The following is a 27,872-nucleotide window of genomic DNA, read 5'->3' as shown; positions in this document are numbered from 1 at the left end:
CAAAGTGCTTAGCTCCTTTTGATGTCACAGTGACGCCCTGGGCTGGGGGTCGGCGGGTGGGAAGGATGAGGATGGTGAGTTTGTGTATGTGTCAAGTATCCTGGATGAATGTGTGTGTGTGTGTGAGTGCTGTGTCTACGACTTCCATCTTGAGCCCCCAAATGAGCCTTTGATCATCTCTGGAGATGACAGAATGTGTGAAGAATGTAACGTGAACGAGCGGCATGAGCCGGATTGGAGGCTGATCCATATTAATGCTCTGGTGGCACCGGACGCCCACTCATGGTGGCAGCGCTCGGGAAACGGAGGTCTTAACTCCAACATCTTGAAATGGAAGTCACTCCACCTCTTCAAGGATGACCAAACAAGGCGAGTGGCATTTCAAGATGGTACCAACCTAAGCGCCATAAATAAACAAAATCCTCCAGCTCTAGGGAAGACCCCAAGCATCCTTCCGTCATATCAGTGATGCCACATTTCATCCCTACCAGTATATAAACACAACTTGGCTCCCTGCCATCCCATATTGTTGTTCTTTGGGCTGACGGATCTCCCCCACACCACATTTTCAAGCTGTCTGAAACAATTGTCAGAGACAACAAATGACATGATGTTAGTGAGACAAACAAGAAACCTTTTATTTAGACCTGGGTTTGAATCACACTGGTGAACAAGCAGTGGAATAGCGCTTATTGATGCTTTGATGTCTTATGAGCATGGTTGCAAAAAAAAAAAAAAAAAAAAATCACCCTAAGTTATCATTTAAAACATCTAAATTACTTCATAATGTTAGCTTTACATTTTTATACAAGCACTGATAAGAAGTCATAACGGCCTTTAAAACAAAGACGTACTAAGTCAGGGATCTTCTGAAAGTGAAATGACATGTTTGAAGTTCTTAGTCCTTATTCATATAATTCAAATTTTTGTCATGTACAAAGCATTGAAATTAACAGAGGGTCTCGTTTGGTTTGGGGACATGATGATGATGATGCGAACACAAAAGCCACATTTCCACCAAGCAGTTCGGTACATTTTAGTTTGGCATGCTACCAAGGCGCATTTCTATACAGGCTGCAGTCTGGTTGACAGAATTATTACTGCCATGTAGCAACACGAAGAGAACGACACACAATGCGTTTCCTCAAACAAGGCTTGACCTTTTTTTTTTTTGTAATTAACAAACATGCCACTTGGAACAAATGCTGGATGTTGTGCATTCAACTCCTTTGACAATTGCGGTGTGAAAGATTTTGCCTTCACACTGCTCTACAATTGATTCAAAATCAATCAATCGAAATGTAATTTAAGGGTATATTTTTACTAACTACATCCGAGTTTCCATTGCAACCACCTCATATCAAGCCACTGATTGATTTGGAATGGCTTGTCCTCTAAAACGTCTGCTTTCACAGAATAGTTAGGATCTAAAAAAGTCTTTCATCGAAAAACACTTGTGGACATAATTGTAATGTATCCTACACAGCCACGTGAGTCAATATCACCATAGGGTGCATTTGAGACTTACCAATTTGAACTCCCCAAAAGTCTTTTCCTTTGAACTTCATATTAACTCATTCGCTGCCATTGACGGCTATAAACGTCGAAAATTCATTTGAACTATTTCTATTAGTTTAACATTTTTTTCCACTTTTGTTAACAGTATGAAAATCTGAATTTTTTTTTTTTACATTTTGAACAGATAAAATTTGTGATTAATCATGAGTTAACTAGTGAAGTCATGCGATTGATTACAATCAAAAAATTTTCATCGCCTGACGAGATGATTATTAAAAATTAGGGGCGTCAGGCGTTTACAATTTGTCATCGTAATTAATCGCATGACTTCACTAGTTAAGTCACGATTAAGCATAAATTTTATATCTGTTCTAAATGTCCATTATTTTTTTCTAGTTTTTTTTTAATACTCTTGTTAACAAAAGTAGAAAAAAAATGCAAAACTAATAGAAATACTTAAAATGATTTTTTTTTATGTTTATAACCGTCAATGGCAGTGAATGAGTTAATTATTATATAGAAGATATGCTGTTAGAAATGCATATTGGTCACGCACCCACACATTTTAATTAGTTGTAGTTTAAAAAAAAAAAACTAACTGTGCATGCAAATAGTGAGCGCAAACAATGCGCCAGCACTGAGCTGTATAACACAGCTGTGCCTTGAGATACAAGTGACCTGACTTAAGCATTTTTGGAGATACGAGCGCTGTATGGTGGCAATGAAAAAGTACTTTATGGAGACATTGACCCTCAGTTGGCTATTCCAAAGCGCAGTGTGGTGAGCTGAGCTGAAATGAACTGTATTAGTCGGTGGAAAGAGTTGCTTGAGTGAACACAGCACAGCTCCAAAAGACTGTCGGGCGCAACGCGAGAAGTTTGGAAACTTCCGACGGGGTTAGCTAGAGAACGATCAGGTCAAAGCGAGGGGGAAAAAAAAAAAGAGAAAGGGAGGAGAAAGAGTGAGGGAGGTGTTCAGTTCTTCTTCAACTCGACGTCATCGGGTGGGCTCGTTTCCACTTTTCTCTTGCCCACATCCTTCCAGTTGGTGCTCAGCACCGTACCGTTGGACTCCGTCTGCACAGGCAAAAAATAAATACATAAAAAATTCACTGCAGTGGAATGGGGCAGCTATTTCATTAGCAGTCTAGTTATGCAACACCTCTCTGCTTCAAAACGCTGACATCTTAAATTAGTTGACGACAGCAGTACTGGTTTTATTCATTGAGGAAAAAAAAAAACACTTGAGGGCTTAACCCGGCTCCAAGATTCAGTCTGATGACGGTCAGCACTTCATGCTGATGAATTGACTCATATGGGAGAAGAGCATAAGTTTTTCTTCGCCTCACGGACAAGAAAATATATCTACATCAAACAACCTGCACCAGATTCCTGTTTCAGCTGCGACAATGGCATTTGTACGCCTCGCTTTGTCACCATCTCATGAGAATTTCGTAGGAAGCGGTGCAAAAAAGTTGAGCACATTTAAATGCATTATGAGAAAGCACAAACCCCTGCAGCCACATACTCAAAGTAAAATAGCAAAAGCCAAGAACGGGAGAGTACCGATACCAGGAATTTGTATTGGTGCCAATACCAGCCTTATTCTAAAGTATCGGTTAGGGAAGTAACGATATCCAAATGTCACAAGACGGTATTATCACAATATGAACCTCACCATATGATAATTATCACGATATTGTGGCGGTGTTGGCAATATATTAGGGGTGTGCCAAAAAATCGATTCTTATAAGAATTGCGATTCTCATTTAGTACAATTCAGAATCGATTTTAAATGTCCCAAAATCGATTTTATTTAAATTATTTTATACTGTCTTCTCTTTGTTTGTGCGTGCCTTTATTGGGAGCGCTGTTCATGATGTACCAGATTTGGCCACTTAGGGGCAGTGTGGTTCCATGCGGTCTAATACACTGTTAAGTTGTAGCCACATTAGAGAGTAGAAGGAAAAAGTCACGATAAAGTTATTCCAATAAAAGTTTTTCTTTTCAGCGTGGAGCTGTTCTTTTGAGTGATAAAAGTGCCGCGAGTAGAGCACTAGTTAGCATTAGCGAGTCAGACTGGAGTAGATCATTACAATTCCTTGCACATCTATAGATTGAAGCAAAAATCATTGTCAATCAAATCATTTTGAATAAAAAAATCGGTCCCAATCGAAAATCAATTCCGAATTGAATCGCTCACCCAAAAATCAAAATCGAATCGTGAGACATTCAAGGAAGGAAAAATACTATATTGGAACAAATAGGTCTTACTTTAAAATTATCTGCCATTTTTGGGGGCAATGTAGCAGTGGTATCGGCGACTACTCAAGAGTTGAGCATCGGTATCGAACATCCCTAGCAAAAACACATGCCACAAAATGGCAGACCATTCCGTTTTCATATCTCAAGAACCTTTCTATAGTGCCCGAAAGTATTAGGCACCTTGAACTTTTTTTTATCTTTTTCCACATTTCAGACTTCAAACATATGATGGCTTTTTTGTGTGAAAAATCTAAACCAAGTGGGATACAATCGTGAAAAGTGGAATGGAATTTATAACTTTATTTATTTATTTATTTTTACAAAGGAATAACTCAAAAGTACATGGTGTGACATGATTCACCCCTTTTCTCTCAGTGCAGCCAACTGACTCCACAATGATTTCTGAATGATCTATTGTTGATCTAAAGACTGATGATGTTAAATAAGACTGCACCTGTGTGTTGCCTTAAAATATTGTTATGCATATCGTTCCACTTCACAATTGTGGTTTGATTGTGATGTTTGAAGCCTGATAGCAAAAGGTCAAACAATTTAAGAGGGGGGGGGGGCTAATACTTTTATAAGAGCTAATTATGCAACACATTCATTTTTCAGTTTTGTACCTTTGCCACAGTGCATTAATTCATACCAAAGCCAACTAAATTGTCATGACAACATGTTCTGTACAAGGAATCACGGTGTGCTGTAATCCTCTGCTGGCAGGGAACGACAATTATCTTCATGTTTGCATACGAGAATAGAGTAAACCGTTTGTGAGAAAGGTGGCATTTTGTAGTTTGACAACGTGTGTCTGAAAACTCCGAAGGAGTTGAAGGTTCACAGAGCGACACTCACAAAAGACTTGTTCATGGCCCGTCTGATCTCGTCCGAGCCATCGGCGTAGATCTGCTGGAAGAGCTGGTTGAGCGCCGCGTCGCCCTCCAACTTCTCGTTCTTCTCCTCCTCGTTTATGTCCACCACCATCTTGTCCCATTTGCGGTCGAGGTGGGACTGTGGCAGGTTCGGATCTGTTAACGGCAGCGCTCGTTAGGGCAGACGGTTCGACAAGAGTGAATGCGTGTGCTATGTTACTCGATTACGGGCACATAAATGATTAGCTTGAATGATTTTAAATACGTTTTTGCCTTTTAAATGGTCAGAAACCTTGTTTTTTTTTGGGGGGGGAATTTGAATTTGAATGGAGAGGGATCACATCACTGGATTTCTAAACTTCCTGCGCGCCTGAAATAACAGATGAATGTGAAGGGTGATGCATGTAATCCAGACGCAGATTTGCATAAATAAGGCAGCAAATAAGCAGTCGACATATTGGGGCCAAGTGTGGACCCAAAGCAGTGTGATCTCATAATATGGGATGTCAACGCACTGGTTAAAATGTGACAGTGGTAAACACGACATGAGGTTGAGCTGCTCGAGCGCAATGGAGAGTCTGATTGCTCACTTTTCCATCGGCGCACACGCTCGCATAAGCAATTAATTCCTTTTTGGCAATAGAACGTGGGATCAAATACCAAAGTCATATTAAACCGTCACAACTCCCCTTTTTGTCCACATTTTTGCCGTCAAACTAATGAAAAGACTGCGGGAGGGCTGGACGGCCCACTTTCATTTGAGTTCATTTTCGGAAGGAGGCAGTGAGCGAGAGTAAGAGAAAGAGAAGAGGAGGGTTCGGTAGGAGACGCTGAGGAGGAGGAAAGTCAGCGGAGGTGGCACAAACGCAAAAACCATGGACTGACTTGGATTGAAGTGTTTGACGTTGGATTCCTGTCCCTCTCCCTCCAGCTTCTCCCATCTGATGGCATCTGTCTTCTGCATCTTCATCTCCACCTGACAGACGACGGGGAGGGGGAAAAGAACAAACAATGTGTAACAAAATGTTTGTCTTTGGTGCGTGGGGACAAAAAAATAACACTTGTATTAGGAGTGGTATCTTGAAGATACACGACATCTGATCATTATTGAGGCCAGCCAGTGCGTCTGTTCTGAGCCACCATCGACTCGGGCTTGGTGTGAGTGCGCGTTTGTGAGAGAGATGGCGAACGAGAGAGAGCGAGAACGACACGTCGGGGATATGCGGGGGCACAGCTCAATCTCGTACCACACTGACAGACATACTGCACTAACGAGATGCCTGTCAGCCAGAGGGCTAGTGTGAGAGATGGAACGAGCGGTGTGTGTGTGTGTGTGTGTGTGTATGGGGGCATTATAAAGCATCTGATCCAAATCATTACACCAGGAAAACATGAGAGGAAGAAAACAATGCAGCGAGCGTTGGCATGGACGTACATTTCATGTTGAGGTGCCCTGACAGCACATACCAGCGAAGCACGCAAGCTTCAGTCCATTGTAAGCACCCCCCCTTCCCCCAAAACCCTGTTTGGCCACATCGCCACCACCCATTAATGACGTGTGTGTCTGATATGTGCATCTGCGTGCATGTGCAATGCAGCGTTGGTTATGTCAGTGCAATTAGGGAACATTTCTGCTCTGCTGGGCAATGCGTTGCTTCATTTATGAGGGTGCCTGGATTGGAGAGGGAACCAGAGGTGGACAAGTCGTGAAGCGGAGTGGCAAAAAAGTGCAGACAGAAGAGAAAAAAACCCTGCTGGTATCTGACTAATTACTACCCTTGGTGGGTGACTTTGGTTTAGGTCCATCATTGAATGTATCGGTAAGCAAAAAAAAGGGGAGCTGGAATGAAAAAACAAACAAACAAACCTCAAACTGTCTATTGGGTGTACTGGTTCATACAACATGTCCATTTTCTATAACACTCATCCTCACCAGCGTCACAGGTTTATTTAAATACAACACCTGCTTTGTTTTAAAAACATAAAAAGTGCTAATGCTAACGTCAATGTAAAATCCCATTGACATGCTAAAGGGAAATTTGTATCAATTTCCAGGAGTGATATTCCTTCATAAGAACGAATGTTCGCACACAGGACAACTACTCAAAAGGCACATTTTCCTCCCAATCTTTAAAAAATGAGTTTTGCTACAAGAGCTCATTTTCAATGTTCTTCTTCTACTCTTTTTACATCATTAACTCACTCCCAGCCATTTTCACTGAAGCAACCCCCTTCGCTCCCGGCTGTTTTACTGGATTTTGACTGATTTCGCAAGGCCCACAGAATATTGTGTTATATTGATTTAAAAACATGGAACCTACCAAATGAAAGATTAGTCTTTTCTTTCATCAGGAAAAAAAAGTATATTTGTATTTGTTTTCCATTTTGCATCAATTAGCATTATTCACAAATATGTTTAAAACAGTGGGGGAAACAACTTGTTGCAACATGGCCCTGGTAGATCTCTTATACTCTGCTGCCACCTGCTGATGGTTTTTGTAATCACTACCATTGCTTCATGCATTCTCTTCAGTTCAGCGGCTGCAACAAAGCCTTCTGTATGCTCTAGCATGAATAAATAAAAACACATAAAAACGTATAAATACGTATTTGGGAGCTTGGTAATATTTAAAACAGAACGTATTTATACACTTTTTGGAGCAAATTAGTTAAGTGTGTCCCCCATGCATGCATGGCACCCTAAGAGGCCTACATGCACAATGCTGGAACAGCCATGATGAGTTTTTATTGTATCTATTGTTGTTTATTGTTATTATTTTAGTAAATCGTTGTGGTTATGTGATAAACACTTATGTCCAATTTTATATATTTTTTTGTTTACATTTGGATGTTTTTGGGATGAAACTGAATGCAGCCATCCCCAAAACTTAACAATGTAAAAATTTTACACATTAGCAGCAACCATATTATTTTCGCTTTGAAACTAATTTATTCTCTGGTTGTTCTTTCAAGTTATATTTAAAAGATTCAAGGAATTTTCATTTTCGTACTGACATTACACATGACACATACGGAATATGATGCCTGAGGTCCCAGGTTAGCCCAGTAAGCCCCAAGACTTGTGAAAATAAAAATTGAACAACAAAATAAGATAAAAATAAATACGATAAAGTTATAAGGGATATGCGGATTGACAGTTTGAATGCATACAAAGAAGAAATGCAACAAATGCATGTTTATGGAATGAGAGCCGGATTACTCTGTGAAACCCCAAACATGCATGGCGAAAACTTGCAAACTCCACACAGGAAGGCCGGAACAGACATTAAAACCTGGACCTCGGAACAGTTTATGCAAATGTGGTAACCACCGAATGCACATATCAATCATATTCATACTCATGTGCCTTGACCTGGTAATGTCAATAATGTGACACAGCCAGGTACAACTGATTGATGATGCCACTAAGTAACAGTCAAAAAACAAAAGTAGCGCTGAAAACTCCAGCATTGTTTGTCTTCACGTAGCGAAGCTTGATCATTTTAAATCACCTGAAATAACAATGCTACTTTCTGGTCTTTTATTTATGGTGTTTCCCATTTTAATGTCTAATCTTACAAACATAAATGTACATCAACATCAATTTTCTCTGCTCACCAAGAATTGAGTTTGGGGAATGGTTGTAAATAAAAACAAACGTCTTTGCCAATATTCCGTTTTGTAAGTAGGTCTCGCAGTTGGCGATCTAAAAAAAAAAAAAAATCTGTTGCTCATTTAAATAAAAAAAGACCATCTGAGTAAGACATTCTACTAAAATGAATAACAAAGACAAATCTAAAAAAGGTCAGCCAGTGTCGCAGGTGACACCAGGAACTCTAAATATTTCTGTAGTGCTAAATGTGGTGGACTTTGTGTGTGTGTCCGTGTGCGTGCTCTTGGGCCATACAACATTAATCTGCTGCCACATCTGCGTTTCCTGGCTTTTAACGACATGGCAGGCCAGGCGCTGTGTGCGTTTCCGTGTGTGTGACAGGCGAAGCGACAGCCCGTAAAGGGATGTGACAGCAGAACCACATGGAGGGCCACCACCCTCAGGACCTCAGGGGCCACACACAACCAACCATAGACACACACGTGTGCTATTTACAGAGCGGCACTGGGGTCTCGTGTCACTTGCCAAATGCCCCCTCCTAAGCATCTTCCTTTTTTTCACAACCCTGCAAATTTAAAAAAGCCCCCACTACAACGACACATTCATGAAATAAACACATTTTAGAGGCTAACGGCATGTAAATGAAAGAGGGAAGACAAACATCAGCTTTTAGCTATTTACAGAGAAGAGCTTGGAAATAAATGGACAAATAAATGCGTATTCAAAGTTGCGTTAAACGCTTGCATGTCCAATTGTGTGTTTGCGTGCATGCACGCATAACAGCCGTCTGCTCTGATCAAATACAATGGTGTGTAATTGGCTCCCCGTTGTGGCGGTGACCCCTGCGGTTGGAATGTCTGTCGTGATGGTGGACAGGAAGAGGTCACACTGACAATAATGTGCCACCAATGACACACACGTAATGGGAAAGATGTTGAAAGATCACGGTTTTGCCGCTGTTTTCAAATTTGAATGTGTCTGTATGTGCAAGTATTCCTGGTGCAAGGATCTTCTAGACAAAATAAGAAAAGAGCAAGAGCTCTTAGAGCAGAGGTCGGCAACCTTTCCTGTCAAAAGAGCCATTTTACATAACCACAAATGTGTCTGGAGCAGCAAAACATTTGAAGATTGTGATGAAGGAAACAGTTTTAGGCTAATGTACTGAGGGCCTAAGAGCTAACTAGAGTTGCACCACAAAACAAAAATATGCAACAGCCAATACTTTGACATTCATTTTCTTCTACCTTTCGTCTTTAGTTTTTGTGTAATTTTTCATACATTTTTAGACTTTTCTGCCTTTCTCTAAAATTTCTGACATTTTTGGGCAATTTTTTGGACATTTTATGTTAACTTTTGCAATTTCTCCTACCTTTTTTTTCTTCTTACTTTTCTTTTCTGCCTTTAAAAAAATTAATAAATACATTTTCCGACTTTTGGCAAAAACATTTTTTTAATGTCTGCCTTTCTTTTGTTTTTGGACATTTTCTTTTCTGCCTTTCTTATTCAATTCAATTTTTGGGCAATTTTGCGGATATTTTATGGTAATTTTCGTGAATTCTTCTTTTGTTTTTGGACATTTTAGAGTTACTTTTCTTTTCTGCCTTTAAAAAAATCAGACTTTTAGGGCAAAAATATTTTATGCCTTTAAAAAAAAAACATTTTTTTTTTCAATTTGATCACTTTTGGGATATTTTTAGGTAATTATTGAACTTTTTAAAATCTTTTTCTGACAACTTAGAAATTTGGACTATCACATTTTTTGGAATACTAGTAGTTATTTTTAAAAATCAAAATAAATTAATTTGAATCATATTTTATCTAAAAATACAAATACGTTAAAAAAAAAAAATTCTACTATTTATTTTCTTTTTTTTTTTGACGGGAGAAAGACTAAAGAGCAATAATGCATTCTTTTTGTCCATTTGAATTCTCTAACCCCCCCAAAAACTACCCATTGACTCCACATGGTCATGCAATAGTGCACGTCAACTATAGACTTATTAAAATGTCATTTTAGAATTCAGTTACCAATGAGGGCTGTGTGTGTATGTGTTCACATACCTAAGGGCCATGTATGCCAGAGGAGCCCAGTGGACCAAGCACACAGTCAGGGCTTTGTGGGAAAGCCGCAGAGTTTGCCGCGTTATCCTCAAGATAGTGCTTGAGTGTGTGTTTCCGTGGATGTGTGTGTGACAGCGGATAAAACAGGTGTCGTGTGCGTGTCGTGAATGGCCTCGGAGCCTAACAGAAGAAAATGTCGAAAATAGGACATAAGGAGTTAAAAAAGGAAGCACAAGTGTAGATGTACAAGAGGCTTCCTGAAATGACTATAAGATGTGGTGTCTCTCAGACTGGACCCTTATTTAAGTTGCAGCAGACGTGCACCTCTGGTATGCCGTGTCGGCTGTTGCCATGGAAAAGCCACGGATAATTTTTTTTTTTTGTGCCGGTTAGCCTCAACTCAGCACTCCGTAGGAAGTGGAGACGATGTGCAAAGAAACTTCTGTGCAGCTAATTACTGAATTCTTGAGGAGAGTCTAACAATTGTATGCTGCTCTCACATTTTTCTCTTAGACCTCTAAGAAATATCTTTCTTCTGACTTTTTGTTTTGTTTTGTCGTGGCTAACTACACTCAAGTGTGGTTAGGAGATTTTATACCGTTTGACCACATTGGCTAAGAGGTTTCATGACCCAGTGAAAACCCAGAAAAATCGCCAATAAAAATCCACAAAAAGAAGCTTTAGTCCTTACAGACGTACACTCAGGATAAAACTTGACAGCGGGCTAACCTCAGAATCTACACACAGTCATTAGCACACATCAAACTGCAAAACCCACTAATTAGTTTATAGTTTTAAAACAGTAACCTTCGCGCTCATTAGGCCTGTAATCACTTTAAAAGTGCTGAGGAATTCAAAATGAGTGCAGCCTTAATGACGCATTAGCAGGACGGAGGATTTGAGTATATACGAGCGAATCTCCGACCTCATTGTGTATAGCCAGAGAGGATTTCCTCATTTCTTCTTCTTCAGAGAGCTTTAATGGCATTAAGGAACTACGGGCCGCGGCAGCTTGTTTATTAATTTTAAAATATGGTTTTAAATTACATTTCAAAAAGATGATGTTTTGATCAATCACAGAATGATCTGCCTCAGTGAGCTGACTATGAAAAAAGTATGTTCTAAAAAATAAATGCTTTTTTTTTTTTTTCAGGAGACTAAAACATAAATGCTAACCTGTCCATGTTTGATGCTCTCAGAGATCAACAAGTCAAATACGGCGTGACAAAAAATTTGAATCTGTTTTGTCAAATGTGTTTCCATCTTGTTTTCCTTTATGAGCTTTGATAAGTTGTGGGCGTTTATTTTTTCCTTGTCAACAAAAATTAAAATCACTAATTATGATTTGTCTGCACACATTATTTTACTATTGCTAAATTATAGTGGTGCCTCGAGGTTCAACTACAATCAGTTCAGAGATGTTGATTAACACATTCACTGTCATAGACGGCTATAGACGTCAAAGATTCCTTTTTACTGGGCTAGCAGTGAATAACTTTGATTTGGTTGCCTTTAAATAACTACATATTGTGAATCCTTTACTGTACATGATATGCTTCAGATGTTTTTTTTTTTTTTTTAAATATTAAATCAGCATACTAGTCATAAATAACTTAACGAATGTAACCAATTAAGTGCACAGCAGTTCCCCCGTGAACAAAATCAATCAAGGCGACCGATCATGATATTTCATGATTGGTCTGAAGCTAGCATTATGGCTATTGCTCATCATGGCATGCGTGCATATGAGCGTGTGTGCGTCGATCGCAAGAGGTTGCCAGCTTGAATAGTAGACCTTGGGTCAAAAAAGGTTGGGAACCCCTGCTCGATTCGCTTCTTGCCATGTATTTAAATAGGAAATATGCTAATTTATTCATTTTAAAGATAAAACAAAAAAAGAATTGGTTTGAAAAAGTATATCAATGTAAAGCACAGAGCAGATATCTAAAATGTTAAATAAATTAGTATAATAATTATACTTTTTGTGTGTGTGTGTGTGTGTGTGTGAGGTGAGGGGAGAGCAAGGGCGGCACTGCCTCCCTGCCTGCTCTGACCGCACGCCCCTGGACATAAGTTACACTATTTGCATGTCTCTGATGACCCCAATATTGGATACACAAAAGCAAGGCTTATGGTGAGCGCCATTTTCAATGTGTTTTGATGCCTATCCGTCAAACTTGTGCAGTTGCTCTATGGTGCGAAAAAGGTTGGGGACTACAGTTCTTGATGGTACAGCACAATGCGTATTGAAAAATTGTTAATGGTTCAATATGCATTGTGCTTTGTGTTAAAATAGTTAACACAAAAATTGCACTTTTTAAGTCTGTTTCTGCTTCATAAACTTATCGTCTGTCTCATTAAAACATTTTAAAAGTGTATGACTAATTGAGCAACAAGCACAGATGTCGATTTAAAATGATAATCATTTCTCCTTGTGTTGTTCACAGCCTTGTTTTAAAAGCTGTTATGAGGGCACAGGCCAAACAAATAGCATACCTTCGTCGTGAGGATCCGGAAGTTGCTTTGTTGCGGGACGATGGGGTGCAAAAGGTGGAGGTTGAGGTTGTAGTTCCCCCCTGACGCCAGCCTTATTGAGACTGAGAGCTACAGAAAACACATATGTCAGGTGTTTACACAGTCCAAAAGATTTTCACAAAATCTTGGGATATCAAGAGTCTAACAGTAAGTAACCAGTTAAAACAAAAAACTAAACTATACAAAACATGACTGGCTTTATCATTTCAAAACAATCACCAATAGGGATGTAACGATAACGGCAATATTGTGATATTGCGATACTAAACAAGCAGTCCCATAATTACCACAATAACATCGTCGTCATGACACGATATTAAAAAGCAGCACATCTGTTAAAAAGACGAGGTTGTATTCCATTTGTGCAGTTCTAGCACCCTCTGGTGGTTAGTTTATAAGCGAAGTGCGCATCTCTGCAGCGCGGTGCGTTATGGGTAGGCCCGCTAGGAGCCTGCTACCAACTTTTCAATGAAAACTAATGGAGTCTAAAGGGGAAAGTGCTGATTTGGACCATTTCAACCATTGGAAAGTTGATGTTTTTTTAATTTAATCTATTTTAAACATGCATAGCCTGACTGCACACTGTTGGTACACTACAATTAAGCTTATTTAAGTGCTTAATATTTAGCCTAATGTGTGCACTTTGCTGGGAGTTGGACCGAGGACACAACAACGGGACGCGATCAAGAGACAAGTAGGATCCTTCTTCACTGAGCGGGTCAATTGGGGCTAGAAGCAGGTTCTTAAATGACCGTCACTCATTAGTTTCATTACACGTACGTCCGCTAGCAAGCTTCGTGATGCTTCCATCTGTTCCCTCGCTTTCAGGATATTGACAAAATAAATGTGTTACAGAAATTTTTAATTTTAGCCTATTTTACGTTTGGATCTTTCTTTTCAGTCTGGAAATTGGGAAGAGTGAACAGAGGTTTACCTGCATACACTTCGGTTTTCTCGAGCTTTGCAATGTTTTTTTTTTTGCTTACAAACTCCATTAGGACAGTTAAAAATGGCACCAAGTGCACCTGTCGTTTTGTCACTGAAGGCTGAAAGCCGTTTAAACATTGCTTGCAAGCTTTAAGCTTTAAGGTGTGCAGTTACACAAGCACGTTCAGCACTCTAATCTCCGCCATTCAAATGATGGCTATGTTTGGTAGCAAGTTTTTTTTTAAACTTGATTTTCACGCATGCGCAAAGGTAATGTGCACTTCGCTTATTAGTGCAGTTTAATTTTAATTAGAAATGTTTTGGCCATTGCGGCGGTTATCTCTCATATAAATCAGTCACACCAGCAAATATTTTTCAACATCTCCATAAAAAAAATACATTATATTACTTCAGCCGAACACAACATTGTGAACTACATAGATCATGATACTTTACATAGTATTGTGAGCTTTAAAAAAAATAAATATATATATTATCTCCAACCTCCCCACAATATCGTGATCATTATCGTATCGTTAGGTTCATATTGCGATGTTTATCATATCGTGACGTTTGGATATTGTTCCATCCCTAATCACCAACGCAGATAAAATACAAATGCATGCTGTTAAATTCTTCAAAGCACTGAAAACTTTGCAGACACCCGTATGTTCTCAAAAACAAACATCTGATTTGGTTAGTACTACAGCCAGATTTCTGCTGCTGTCCCCTTCAGCCGCAGAGTGATTAGAGACGATGGTGGGTCAGACAGCTCCTAACAGCCTGTCACTCATTGGGAGTGGATGGGTGGCTTGTTAGCTTAAAGCGACACAACCTCGGCACTCTTTCAAATCCCTGCACTTATCACAAGCCCAAAGTTGCCCTTATATATAGAACACTACTAGAAACTCTACACAAGTGGGCAATTCTGGTTGCAGTTTGGCTAAGCACACAAAGCTGAAAACACAGTGGCCCTGATTCAATCAGGCCTAAATGAATCCAAGAAATAATTCATCTGGGACAAAAGCTTAGACAGTTAGCTAGTCGCTTTTGGCAATTCTTAAAACAATCAGAGCCTGAATATTCATTGCATCAAGAATTCCGGTGCTGTCTGTAGGTATACGGCTGCGGCACACTCATCCACCAGGGAAAAGAAATAGAACTCTTGCCTTTCATCTTTAATTTCCTTTGTATATAGTGACCTAATAAAACCGCAAACGTATCTGCCTTCACACACACCAGAGGGAGCTTTGGTGTGAAATACAGACATGTGACTGTGTGATTTAGAACGAGCATTTCTTGGGGGTAAATTCCGTTTGTTATTGTTATATTATATGAAGAAAGACAAAGTTGTTCCCTGGGGTGCCCTGCAGTCAGCCCGCTGAGAGACGGGAAGAGTAGAAATATAAAGGGGAGAGAAAGACTGTTGTCCCTGGGGGCGGGGGCCCAGTGGGCCTGTTGCGAGATCAGTTGCACCTCCTATCTTCAGACAATTAGGAGGTTGGCGAATGTGGAGAGGGTAAATTGTTCTTAGATCTGTACTTTGGGGGCGACGTTAACAAGACACCACGAGAAGCATAGTTGGCCTGTGGGGAATGTGGGTGACTGCGTAGTGATGTTTGAGTCGCGGACACGGCACAGTCACGCGTTCTGCCAGTTCAGTCTGAACGGTACAAGCAAATAAATCGCTAACGCATCAGATATGCCAATTAAACGGAAGGCTGCACACACACATGTGTAAAAAGCTTCAAATGTTCAAACTCAAGATGGCATGCGTACCTCTTTTTCCATGAAGTTGACACACACACTGTCCTTGGGTACATTTTTTGCCATAACCGAGACAATGACTTGAGATTCTGTTTGGTACCAGTCATGCCTGGAAGAGAGACACAACAAATTAATAGTTTGAAATGCTGTACATTCAATTGGGTTAAAGGCTTTTTACTAGACTACTAAATGTAGTTAAAATTAAAAAAAAAACCTCAAGTTAGAAGCAAGGGTAAAGAACATCTGACGTACAGCAATCCCTTGTTTATTTGCATTTTGTGAATTCACCAATTGTCAATTTTCTTAGTGTTGCAAATATATTCTGAAATTTTGTTTTTAAATTTGTGGCGTATAACGTGTACTGTTGACTTGTACTTAAACAGTGTTTGTAGTATTTTCAAACTTTTATTCCACGGAGTACCGTAATTCTCTAGTAATACAAGTTTAAGCTATCAATATAGCATACAATAAAAGTTGTACTCAAGTATGTGCTTTTCTTGGTTAAAAAGGAATCTAAATCCTGTTAAAAGGGTTTCCCTGCATGCAGTACAGTATCTTCACATATTTTTGTGCTCTTTCCTTTCCGCGCAAAAAAACTTGCTCCTTCCGAGCAACAGAGAAATGTTATGAACCTCCAGAAGAAGGTAAACTACCTGGATATACTCAAAGAAGGAAAACACTGCGCCAATATGCCTTTGCAATGCCGTTGACACTGCCACGTTAGTGTACAAACGCTTTTTTGTCATTATGAAGCAGAGACAGTAGCTGCCTATTGTCATTTTCCTTAAGGCCATCAAAATACATGGCTCCTCCTAAAAAGCCTGAGGAAGATGAGGAGCCGTAACGCCAATGCCTTGCTGTACAAGACATTTTTGTCATTCATCTGACTGTACATCCTGATCTTGATTCTGTCTAACCTAATTGTAAACTTCATTTATTGAGAGCGAGTATGAATGTGTAATGTGGAAATTTTTTTTTTTTTTTGGTCGCAATTGTTCCAGGTTATTCACAATTTGTGGTCGGGATCCGTCCCCTGCAAATAGAGGATTTACCGTACGTGTATTATTGTATTTGTTTGATAGTCAATGTCATCAATTTGATGTAACACAGAGGCTTATTAAATCGCGCTGTGAGTGAATCAACACATTCCATCAAAATAAAAACAAAATCAACAAATATATGGTACACTTACTTCACATGTGGCACTGCTGGTATTTGCTGCATTATGTAGCCCCAAAAGAATAATAATAATATTATGATAAGCAAGAAAAAGTACCAAAAAACAATAGAAAAAAATACATACAATGAGTTTTGTGGGGCTGTTGTACAGAAAGCATTTGTGATGCAGAGTACAACTACTCCCCCTGGTGGCTATGCAGAGAGAAACTCACCGTTTCAGCGCTGTCGTTGTGCGTCTTTTCTGCAGGACAAAAAAAAATAAAAAATCTGTGTGGCATGTGCAAATATTTCAAATCAATGTTTAAAAAAATTCAAGGCTGATTTTTCCTTCGTTTTTTTTCCCCAGCAGGTAAAGGCTGACAGATAAGAAATGCAACCCAAACAGACACAATTTGACACCAGTTTGTTCACTGAAAAAAAACACACACCCCGTGAGCACGGGCAAGCCTGATCACAATTCATTCAGTCATACATTATTCACTGACATCAACATACAGAGAGAACACAGACAGTGAAAAGGAATGAGACGATAAGAAGCGTGTTATGTTGTCTTAATCAGGTCATGGATGAGGGGTGGGTGCTTGTCTGCTGTCTTGGTGGGCTTTTGTGAAGGGGATCAGTCTAATTGGGCTTTCTAACACTGATGAATCACACCCCGCTGGGAGAAGCATGAAGCATGTTTGTCATTGTCAAACCTCGTTAACCCGAGATAGTCCTGAAAACATGATATATCTTTCATTCAAATAAGCAGCTCTGCTCCGGCAGATTTATGGATGTATGGTGGATATAAATAAATAAATACATCTTCACACCCCTGTTCAAATGCCAAATGTTTGTGATGAAAACCACCCCAGTTTTTGCAAATGGGAGATATTTTTCTGTGTTTTGCCTCAGTGACTTTTTTCATTCAAAACGACGGTTTCTAAAAACTCCGGATCCGCGTTTGCATGTGGACAGTCGTAAACGGAGATTTACGTCATCACGCAGACATATACCTCAAGCAGCTCTAGCCTTTGTTAACTCCGGGTGTAAAGCAAGTTGCCAAAGTCATTTGTTTTGATGCCAGAGGTAGCGGTGGAGGAGTATAAAAGAATGACTTCCCAAATCCGCTCCAACGTCCGTTATTTACTGCCAGCGATATTTGCTTTTTTGTTTTTGTGGTTAGGATTGCCCGAGTTGTCTCTCCCCTCACATGGGGAAACTCATTAGACGGCTTGTGAGACGCTTATTGCATTAACTTGTGTTGTATGTGTAAAGGAAGGTTATAGAACCTTGTGGAAGACCACGGGATTTTAGGACAAAGTGGAAGTCTATAAAAAGTGACTAAAAAGTGGCGCTTTGTCTCTACTTTGCAATTCATGATTACTTCAGGTGTGTTGGCTCAAGAAACAAAGCATGCCAAACGTTTGTGCATGAGTGATTTGAGCAGCAGTGGAAGGAGACCAAGTCAGGACAGTGGACAGCGCTCTTCTCCTAAAACCTTCAAACTACATCTGCCTCACTTTTTGTTATTCCAAGTTGCATTAAATAAAGTTGTTTAAAAAAAGAAAAAGCTTTGCTTGTCCTTATTTTATTTTTTTGTCCATGCTTCCGTTATGCATTTAGTAGTACTCACCCTGATTGTCTGTTTACATGCATTCCCTTTATCATTCAAGAAAAAAAAAATTGTCTTAAATTTTTGGGTAACTGCTACCACCTTGCTTGGCATGCTTGTAAATGAGCTCATAGAGAGAGATACTTGACTGATTGAGCCATTTTCAGCAGTAAAAAGTTAATATATCGTCCAGAATTAATTAGATAACTTCATTATTTTTCATGTACAATTAATAGCTTCAACTCATTTGCTGCCAAAAACGTATAAATACGTTCTATTTTAAATGTTTTAAGTGTCCCCAAGATGTATTTATACGTTTTGTGTTTTTATGCTAGAGCAAACAGAAGGCTTTGCTGCAGCCTCTGTACTTCAGAGAACGGTTGAATCAATGGTCGTTATTACAAAAACAGCCAGCAGGTGGAAGCAGAGTATAAGAGATCAACCAGGTCCATGTTGCAACAATCTCATTTAAATAGATTTGTGATTAATGATGAAACTTAGCTATATTCCAATACTAATTGCTGCAAAACAGAAACTGATAGAAATATACGTTTTTTTCCCCCTGATGAAACACAAGACTCTAATCTTTCTTTTGGTCCATGTTTTTTTATAGCAATAGAACACAATATTCTGAGGGCCTTGCAAAATCAGTCAAAATCCAGTAAAACAGGGAGTGAAGGGGGTTGCTTCAGTAAAAATGACTGCAAGTGAAGGAGTTAAAAACACATTTTCCTACTTGCTGTCGACTGGAGATGACCTTATGTGTGCTGAGGAAATTTGTAATGACCCATCACAGCTCACCTATTTTCTGGGTTTGGTCAGCAAACTGAGCCATGATTGGTCGTTATCTGTTTCCTCAGCACAAGTGATGTCATCTTCCCACGACATCAAGGGGCAAAATGAGTTTTTAAAGGTATTAATTGTTCGTGAAAAATAATGAAGTTATCACATTCATGATAGGCAAAATATTATCTTCTTACTGCTGAAAATGGCTGAATGAGTCAAGTACCCCTTTAAAAACACCCTTAGGCCTTTTAGTGTGGTTGTTTTTTTTACACCAACGTGGCAGTGTAGATGGAAATTTTTCCCAAAAGGGGAGGGGAAATAGGGGGAAATATTTGGTTTTAACTCATTCACTCCCAGCCATTTTCACTGAAGCAACCCCCTTCGCTCCCGGCTGTTTTACTGGATTTTGACTGATTTTGCAAGGCCCACAGAATATTGTGTTCTATTGCTATAAAAACATGGAACCAACCTACCAAAAGAAAGATTAGAGTCTTTTCATTCATCAGGAAAAAAGTACATTTGTATCGGTTTTCGTTTTGCAACACTTAGCATTAGAATATAGCTAAGCTTCATCATTATTCACAATTCTGTTTAAAACACTGGGGAAACGAGCCTTTTTCAACATGGCCCTGGTTGATCGCTTATACTCTGCTGCCACCTGCTGGCCGTTTTTGTAATGAATACCATTGCTTTAAGCATTCTCTTCAGAGGCTGCAGCAAAGCCTTGTCTATGCTCTAGCATAAAAAAAAAGTATAAATACGTTTTTGGAACCATGGCAATATTTATAATAGAACGTTTTTAAACGATTTTGGGAGCAAATGAATTAAAAATACTGGCCCTAATTAAAACAAAACAAAAAATCCACTTTTAAAGTGACTTAAAATCCGAAAAACTCAATTTAAAAAACAAATCCTTTACACTGCGTTTAAAATTAATTTGCAAATGTTTTTGACATTTTTAGGAGGATATGGATCATACTCACCACCCAACATTTCCTCACATCGCTTGATCCAAATCTCAAATGTTTTTTCAGAAACTGTCAGAAACACCAAAAGACAAGACACTCAATTTTTAAAAATAGAAACTTACAAACAAAAGAAAATACATCTGTCAAGGCAGCTGAGGGTACATGAAGTGCTAAACCTAATTGTGAGGAAAATCAGGTGGGGTTAGGGATGGAACAGTTTCAAGATAAATTGATGAAATTTCAAACAGTTAGTAATAAAGCTTCAAACTAATTGTTACTATCGCATTGACCATTTGCACCAACGTCACGTGATTATGTGACTGCCCTATGACAGATGGCGGAAGGAAATTATTGTTGAATGGAAGTGGACGTGACCAGGAGCGAATTATTATTTTACAAATTAAAAGTTATTATTGCCCATAGAGCCATGGAATCTTTTACTTTAACCGAAGGTCGCCCGTCAGTCGAAGTTGCACTCATAAAGTGCGATATTTACTTAATAATCGCTAGTTTGAAAACAGCCCCTTACCTTATGTTGCCTGCTGTTTTTACCAAGTTAATCAAATTGCAGACTTTGCCGGAATTCACAGCGCACGACCTAAATTATTATGTAGTCAATGCCGTCTCTTCTCCTTACACCGGGGCTGATTTAAAAGCTTGTTGCTGGCTGAGTCTCTGGGACGAGATGCTACGCTCACACCGGGGGACAATATACCTCGTAATGCAAAGGTAAAACTGGTTTATCATGCTGACTTATTTTTACATAGTCCGTTCTATGTTGAAACACTGTGATGATGTTATGTTACTATGTTTACTAGCATGGAACAAATGACTATCGTAGTGGCAAGCTATGCAGTCATTTCATGAATATCACTCTGGCTCCAGAAGGAAAAAATCCAAGCACAAAGTCGGAATCTACCATTATTAAACAGTCAAATGCACTTAATAGTTTTGAAGAAGGTACATTTTAAAACTAAGCTGTGTGTTTGTGCAGTTGGAGTGGACGCTAACTATCTGGCTCGTTAATGTGATTTGAAACACGCAATTCAACACCTGTTAAAATCTTTGTTAGAGTGTACGTTTACAAGTAAAATGTATGAACATTTATCTATTTCTATATATCATTTATCGCTGCAAATTCGTGAATACTTTGTGGGCTGCCAGTCCTTTCAGTTGATTGCTGCTATCAATCGACGTCGTTCATCTTCATTAGTAGGTATGTGATAAAAAGCAACATTTGGTTTACTCCTTTGTCTGTCTGCACCTCTGACCGCACAGCAAGATATCCATTTTATAAGCTAATCGATTAGATAAAGGACTTTACGCTGTACGAGATTCAATGGTTACAATACAGGCAAGTGACTCTTTTGCCGTCCAGCGTCCTGGAGGGGGCGTTCCTATTAGGGCGGTGACGTCACGTGCAAAAGGTCAATAGACCAGGGGTAGGCAAGTAGAGAGCCGCGCAGTCCTGCATGTTTTTGATGTCTCCCTCCTTGAACACAGCTGAGAGGCTCCTGCAGAACGTAATTATGAGCTGATGATTTGAAACACCTGGGTTGGAGCCAGGAGACACCAAAAACATGCAGGACTGCGGCTCTCTCAGACCGAACTTGCCTATCCCTAGTATAGAGCATAATTTCTTAAGTGATAGGACCCTCTTGCAACTCTTTCCCAAAAAAAAAGCAATGAGATATACGTTTATACTGCAAGTCAGCTGCGCTTGCATGTAGCCACCACTGTCTGATTTGTTGGCTGATTTATCGTAACTGGAAGTATACATCATGTGAATTTAGCATATAAACATAAAAAAAAAGGTGGCGTCACAGAGAAAACCACAGAGTCCTAGAGTCCTACCACTTTTAAATATATCACTGTCATCATTTTCACTTTCATTCATTAAAATGAGGGATGCAACTAACAGTTATGTTAATGATCAATTAATCTGTTGATTAATTTGGATTAAAAATGTCTTAATTTCCATGTCTTCATTCAAAAACATGCCAATATTTCAAATTGGCAGCCCAGAAAATGAACAAATAAATAAATTAGGATTGAGGATTGAGTTACTAGTTTGGTCCATAACGTGTCAGAAAATAGTAAAAAAAAATAGTAAAAAATGTTGATCACTGTTTTCCAAAGCAAAAGCAAATGTTTTATTTTGATTCAACACAAAGGACATCGGTCCACTTTCATGAAGGACTGCATAATCAGGTAATATTTACGGTACTATTGAGAAGCTGAATTTGACTGATATAGTGTATTACCATAAGCAATTATCAATCGATCCATAACTACAAAAATGTCAGACTTTGAATTACATCTCTTTGCATTAAGAAAACTACGGCAGGGGATCAAATCCCCTGATTTCAAATAGGGGGATTTTATCCCGACTGTATATATTATATACAAAAGTAGGTAGTAACGAGTTACTTTTACTCCGCTATTTCTACGTGAGTAACTTTTTGAAAAATATATACTTCTAAGAGCAGTTTTACCACACAATACTTTTTATTTTTACTTAAGTAGATGTGTGAAGAAGTAACGCTACTCTTACTTCGGTATATTGGGCTACACTAGAGTCGCTACCCGCCGCCTCCTTCATACATTAGATTTATCATATTTTCACGTAAAAGCGCCCCGCTTGACTGACTGTGTGGGAGCATTTCCGCGGACACTAGTGATGTGACATTAGCTGCTTCTCCACCAACAAGCCCAGGATCTTTGAGTTCTGGGTAAAGGAAGTTCTTAGCTGTAAAAGTTCCGCAGGGAATTTATCATTTGTGTTTCCACAGCGTCTTAAGAGTTCTCGGTAATTAATTCAAATGAGTTTGATGACGTATGAGTTTAATGAGCCCAGCCGATGTAAAAACATTATTGACATTGTATTGACTGATATTAAATTCTATTTATAAATTTATTTTTGTATTTATTTAGACATTTATTTTTATATTTATTTTTTGAATCTTTATTTTTACTTTTTTAAATTTTATTTATGCATATATGTATTTTTTTGTTATTTTTATTTCCATTTATATTTGTTTTTTTGGGATTTAATTTTTGAAAATAATTGTTTGTATGTTATTTTAATTTTTAGTCATTTATTTTTAATTTTGGCAGTTTTGGTCCTCTTTAAGTGCAGCCGTCCCCTCAAAGTTCCAGCTTGGCTCAGCAAGACCCTGCTGCTGAGATAGTACTCGGATGTCCACTGGGGAATTTAATTACCCTGGAAATTTTTGTTGGTGGAAAAACGCGCAAACTGGATTTTACCAAGGTCAAAAGTTCTCCAAAAATTCAGGCGGTGGAAAAGCCCCTATTCACGAACGTATCGAGTCTTTTGAACGGCTCTTTAATGTGAACCGAGTCTGAGAGCCGTTCAACCCCCTATCCCCCCCTTTCCCCGTGCCACCTTTGGGAGGGAGCGTCATCTTCGCATATTAGCTTCAATCAAACAATTAACTTGTAAGTGGGTCGTTAAGCTCTGAAACAAGAAAAACAAGGGAAAAAAAGAGGACACTACACATGCCTGCTTTAGAACCATGGCAGAAGTTAGAACACAAGCTCGAAATTTTTATTTTATGATTTGAAGATGCCAGCATTTGCACATAATTTTATGTTTTTGTCTATCTGATGACATTGTTTTGAAATAAATAAATAAATCAGACTTCATGTTTAAGCAGTTACTCAGTACTTGTGTATTATTTTCAGCGAATACTTTTTTACTTGAGTGATTTTTTTGATGAATACTTTTTAATTATTAATTTAATTATTTTCAAGTAACGCAACACTTACTTGAGTACAATTTTTGGCTACTTTACCCACCTCTGATTATTTATACATCAAAAATTGCAGAGAGAATTTTGAGGACAAACAAACAGACTAAACCCTGATTCCAAAAACATTACCCACCATCCAGCTGTTGTCCCTGAGTGAAGGCTGCATGGGCTGACTCATAGTGGTTCAGATGGTACTCGGCTATTCTGTAAGTATGGAAACATTAAAAACAACAACCCCAAGTGATCCAACAAGGTCCCAAATTTAGATTTAAAATAACACGAGAGGATTGATATTAGCCTGGCAAGCCACACCCACTTTCTTGAAAGACAGTGGGCCTGGAAAGGCTGTCATTGACCGCTGTACGGCCCGGTTAATAACGGACCGTGCAATCAAATCGTTTATTTGCTGTGACGTACACATTGTGAGTAACGCCACTCTTTGGCGGCGCAAGTCCATTCCTCCAATATTAAAACTTAAGTTTTAAATGACCATTAAAGGGATACTTGACTCATTGAGCCATTTTCAGCAGTAAAAAGTTAATACTTTATCCAGAATTAATTTGAGAAGTTACTTTATTATTTTTCATGTACAATTAATAATTAATACCTTTAAGAACAAACTTTTCCACCTGCGGTCAGCCGAAGATGACGTCACCCGTGCTAAGGAAACAGGTAAACAACCAATCACAGCTGACCTGTTTCTGGGTTTGGTCAGCAAACTGAGCCGTGATTGGTCGTTACCTGTTTCCTCAGCACAGGTGATGTCATCTTCAGTTGACATCAAGTGGCAAATTAGTTTTTAAAGGTATCAATTGTTCATGAAAAATAATGACGTTATCACATTCATTATTTTTGACAATTCTTTTTACGTGTGTCAAGATCACAGACTTACAGTATATATGAATTGACTAACAATGACGCTTGCTCCCTATCGCAAGAAGAGAAGCCATTGGCAGTGCTGTGTCTGTTAGGTTTGCCCCAACTCAGAAATGTGCTTGATGGTGACTGTGTTCAGACTCACTCGCTGGTACAGCGATGAGTCTGTTTTCCAGGCTAGATTAATATTACTGAATAAAGCACAAACGTGGCTGCAATATGAGTAATGTAATATGAGTGATGCACTGATTACTGTTTTTTTTTTTTACTGGCGAAAAGCACTCTGTATACTTATCATGAATATATATTTCAACTAATTTGAATTAAATTGAAAACTTGCTTCTTCAGTATCATCAACACACAAAGCACACAAAGATACACACACACACAATACACACCCTGTTCGCATGAAGGCAAGGGAAAGGCCTGGATTCAGCTGCTGCGCTTTCTTGGCATCATTAACAGCACCTACAAAGAGGTGACAAATTATGCTACAACAAGTTTGATTATTTATTTTTTTTAAAAGATATTTTCTTAAATACTGGTAGTACTTGTGACTCAAGGGAAAATGGCAGGCAGCTATGTTAGCAAATGCAGTGTCCAGTAGCCTACTCAGAAAAAAACTCACCTGAAATTACCCTGGGTGGTATATTTATTGAAAACAAAACTATTCTACAAACAAAATAATGTTTTGAAATCCTGAAAAAAAAAGGCTGTAAACATGCAGACTTACAGTTGTAGTTTTTGAGAAGTATGTAAGCATAGGCACGCTGACAGAGCCACTCAGTGTTGTCGGAGTCTCTTTGCAAAGCCTCGTTCAGTGCCTTCAAAGAGAAATCATTCACATTAGTGATGCAGTTTATCAAAAGGAGTTCATTTTGAAAATGCTGGGTGAATTCAAGTGAGTTGATTTATTATTACTACATGTGTAACTAACTATGAATTGATATTATTGAAGCTCAAATGTTTGGCCCCCATGTCTGAAATCTAATATGTTGAAAACATTTTGCCCCGAAGCTTCGCCACCACCATCAACGTCAAGCTGCTTGGAGATGGTCTTAAAGCCTTTACCTTTAACATAGTGTACTAGTCTAAAATGTTCTTTCTAATCTCCCAGGACAACTCTCTCCTTCGCTGTCAACCATGTTCTGTGTGGTGCACACACCATGTCACCAAAAAGCACAGTGACTATTTGTCACCATTAAAATACGCAGATTGCTTGATTATGAGTTTGCTTACATTGCTGCATCCAAAGTGCTGTACAACCAGCATAAAAGTTTTATTAAATAAATGGACATAGCACTATTTGTCTTATTTTCTTTTTTTTTTTTGCTTATCTAAAAAAATTATCCGATATGTGCCTCAAGACTGTGATATAATCTGAACTACGAGAGTTTTGATCCGTTGATCCGTAATTTGTGTTTTGATTTTTTTTAAGCAGGTTTAAACACATTTCTTTAGACAGGAACTCCAGTAAGCCTAAATTTGATTTTCATTTGTTGTTGGAACTACTCCCAGTTCAAAAGTGCTATAAAAAATAAAATGTACAAACAATATATACTTTTCTTTTGGCTGACACACATAGTATAGCTAAGGTTTGCATCACAAGTTACCATGGCGATGTGTCCCACTAGCAAACCTCAACGTGGTCCCTACTACAAACACCAAACCGAAAGTTACCCCGTCATTGATCTTCTACATGTGAAGTTTTATTATAAATTAAATCCCATACAACTGTCAGTGGATAATAAAACACAACGAGGGTGCAAGGCAACCTTTGCTAACTAGGCTAGCTCGTGTTAATCAAAGCCAAAGCTAACGTTAGCCTACGTGCAACAACGTTATTTTCTTATAAAGCTAATAGCCTAAATGGTTAACCGCTTCGTGCCATCACCACAACTTGCAAATCATAGATACGATACATGTTTTTAAAATTAGTTGAAGGCTACTAAATATTTACCTCGAGAGCTTTCTGTGGGTCTTCGTCAATGAGGCTGTCAGGGAAACGGCTAAACCAGAAGGAAATATCAGCAATTTAAGAGCTAAATAGCGTAACTCATGAGAAAACATATAGGCAGACAAATGTTATCTAATAATTGTTATCATTATTATTTGACTTACAGTTCAGTCGCCATTTCTTTGCTGCTAGTTGGCCAGGTAGAGTAATGTTATCGCCTGCAGGACCTGTAGTGAGACGGAACTTCCGCTGAAGTTGCTAAAAGCCGGAAGTGATCTTTTTTTCTTCTTCTTGCGGATGGTTTGCGTGATACTGTGCAAATATACGAAAATAAAATATTATTATTACCTATTATGTTTAAATTCACCGGTAGTACGTATCCAGCCACTTTTCTACGTTGTTTTATTGTCATACAATATTTTGTTTTTCAAATTTACATATAAAAAAAAAAGAGTTTGTATTGTAATATGGCCATCAAATTCCCATCTGTTTTTCAAAACCTCAGTTAGTTGCAGTAAAAAAAGATACATGGGTATGGTTTGGTTGTCATGGTAATATAAATGTGCATAGGGGTATGTAAACTTATGAGTACAACTGTAAGCACAGCTCTACATGTTACTATTATTTTGCAAATATATTTAACATTAAGTTAAATAGTCCAAAATTATCGGACATTAGACTGCATGCTCAATCTACAATGGATTAAATGATCATGGAACATATAAACACAATTTTTTTTTATAATAAAAGTAAAAAAAAAAAAAAACACGTGCAATGTTAGCCTCACTTTAGATGTCAACAGGGTTTTTTGGCACGCAGTGTTATGTAATTTAATTGTTTTTTTCCGCCTGTGGGACACTCTTCAAATGGCTCTTTATTAGGTCAATCTTGAATCAATAAAGCAGTCTGAGGATTTGTATATCCAAAACACATTTAAAATGACAGTACTATTTGATTATTATTTATGATTGTTTTCTTGCTTAAAAAATGTAATTGTTTCATAAAACGCTGTTGAGTTTCTGAACATTTACAGAGTGATTACAAAGAGCAATAGTGTCACAACAGGTCAGCACCTTGCTCAAGGACACCTTGAAAGTATTTTGATTGCAAAAACTAGTGTAATTGCAGCACAGCACAGTATATTTTTATCTGCAGCAGGACTTTACCACCTTATGATCTTTA

The 27,872-nt window shown here is 38.6% G+C and overlaps 1 protein-coding gene across 1 annotated transcript; it reads right to left on the bottom strand.

The window, feature by feature from the left end:
* Positions 1-613: 613 nt before the first annotated feature.
* sugt1 (SGT1 homolog, MIS12 kinetochore complex assembly cochaperone) lies at positions 614-26,959 on the bottom strand. The gene is made up of 13 exons (XM_077558649.1): positions 26,855-26,959; positions 26,694-26,742; positions 25,467-25,557; positions 25,132-25,201; positions 23,991-24,061; positions 20,100-20,153; positions 16,949-16,977; positions 16,750-16,775; positions 15,570-15,666; positions 12,825-12,932; positions 5,540-5,630; positions 4,638-4,810; positions 614-2,594 (listed from the first exon to the last, which is right to left on the bottom strand). Exons 1-13 carry the CDS (start codon positions 26,866-26,868, stop codon positions 2,493-2,495), a joined length of 975 nt encoding a protein of 324 aa, XP_077414775.1. The 5' UTR covers positions 26,869-26,959; the 3' UTR covers positions 614-2,492.
* Positions 26,960-27,872: the final 913 nt, after the last annotated feature.

Source organism: Vanacampus margaritifer, chromosome 2, assembly GCF_051991255.1.
Source record: "Vanacampus margaritifer isolate UIUO_Vmar chromosome 2, RoL_Vmar_1.0, whole genome shotgun sequence".
NCBI classification, from domain to species: domain Eukaryota; kingdom Metazoa; phylum Chordata; class Actinopteri; order Syngnathiformes; family Syngnathidae; genus Vanacampus; species Vanacampus margaritifer.
The sequence above is the reverse complement of the archived record's forward strand: the minus strand, read 5'-3'. Positions and strand labels throughout refer to the sequence as shown.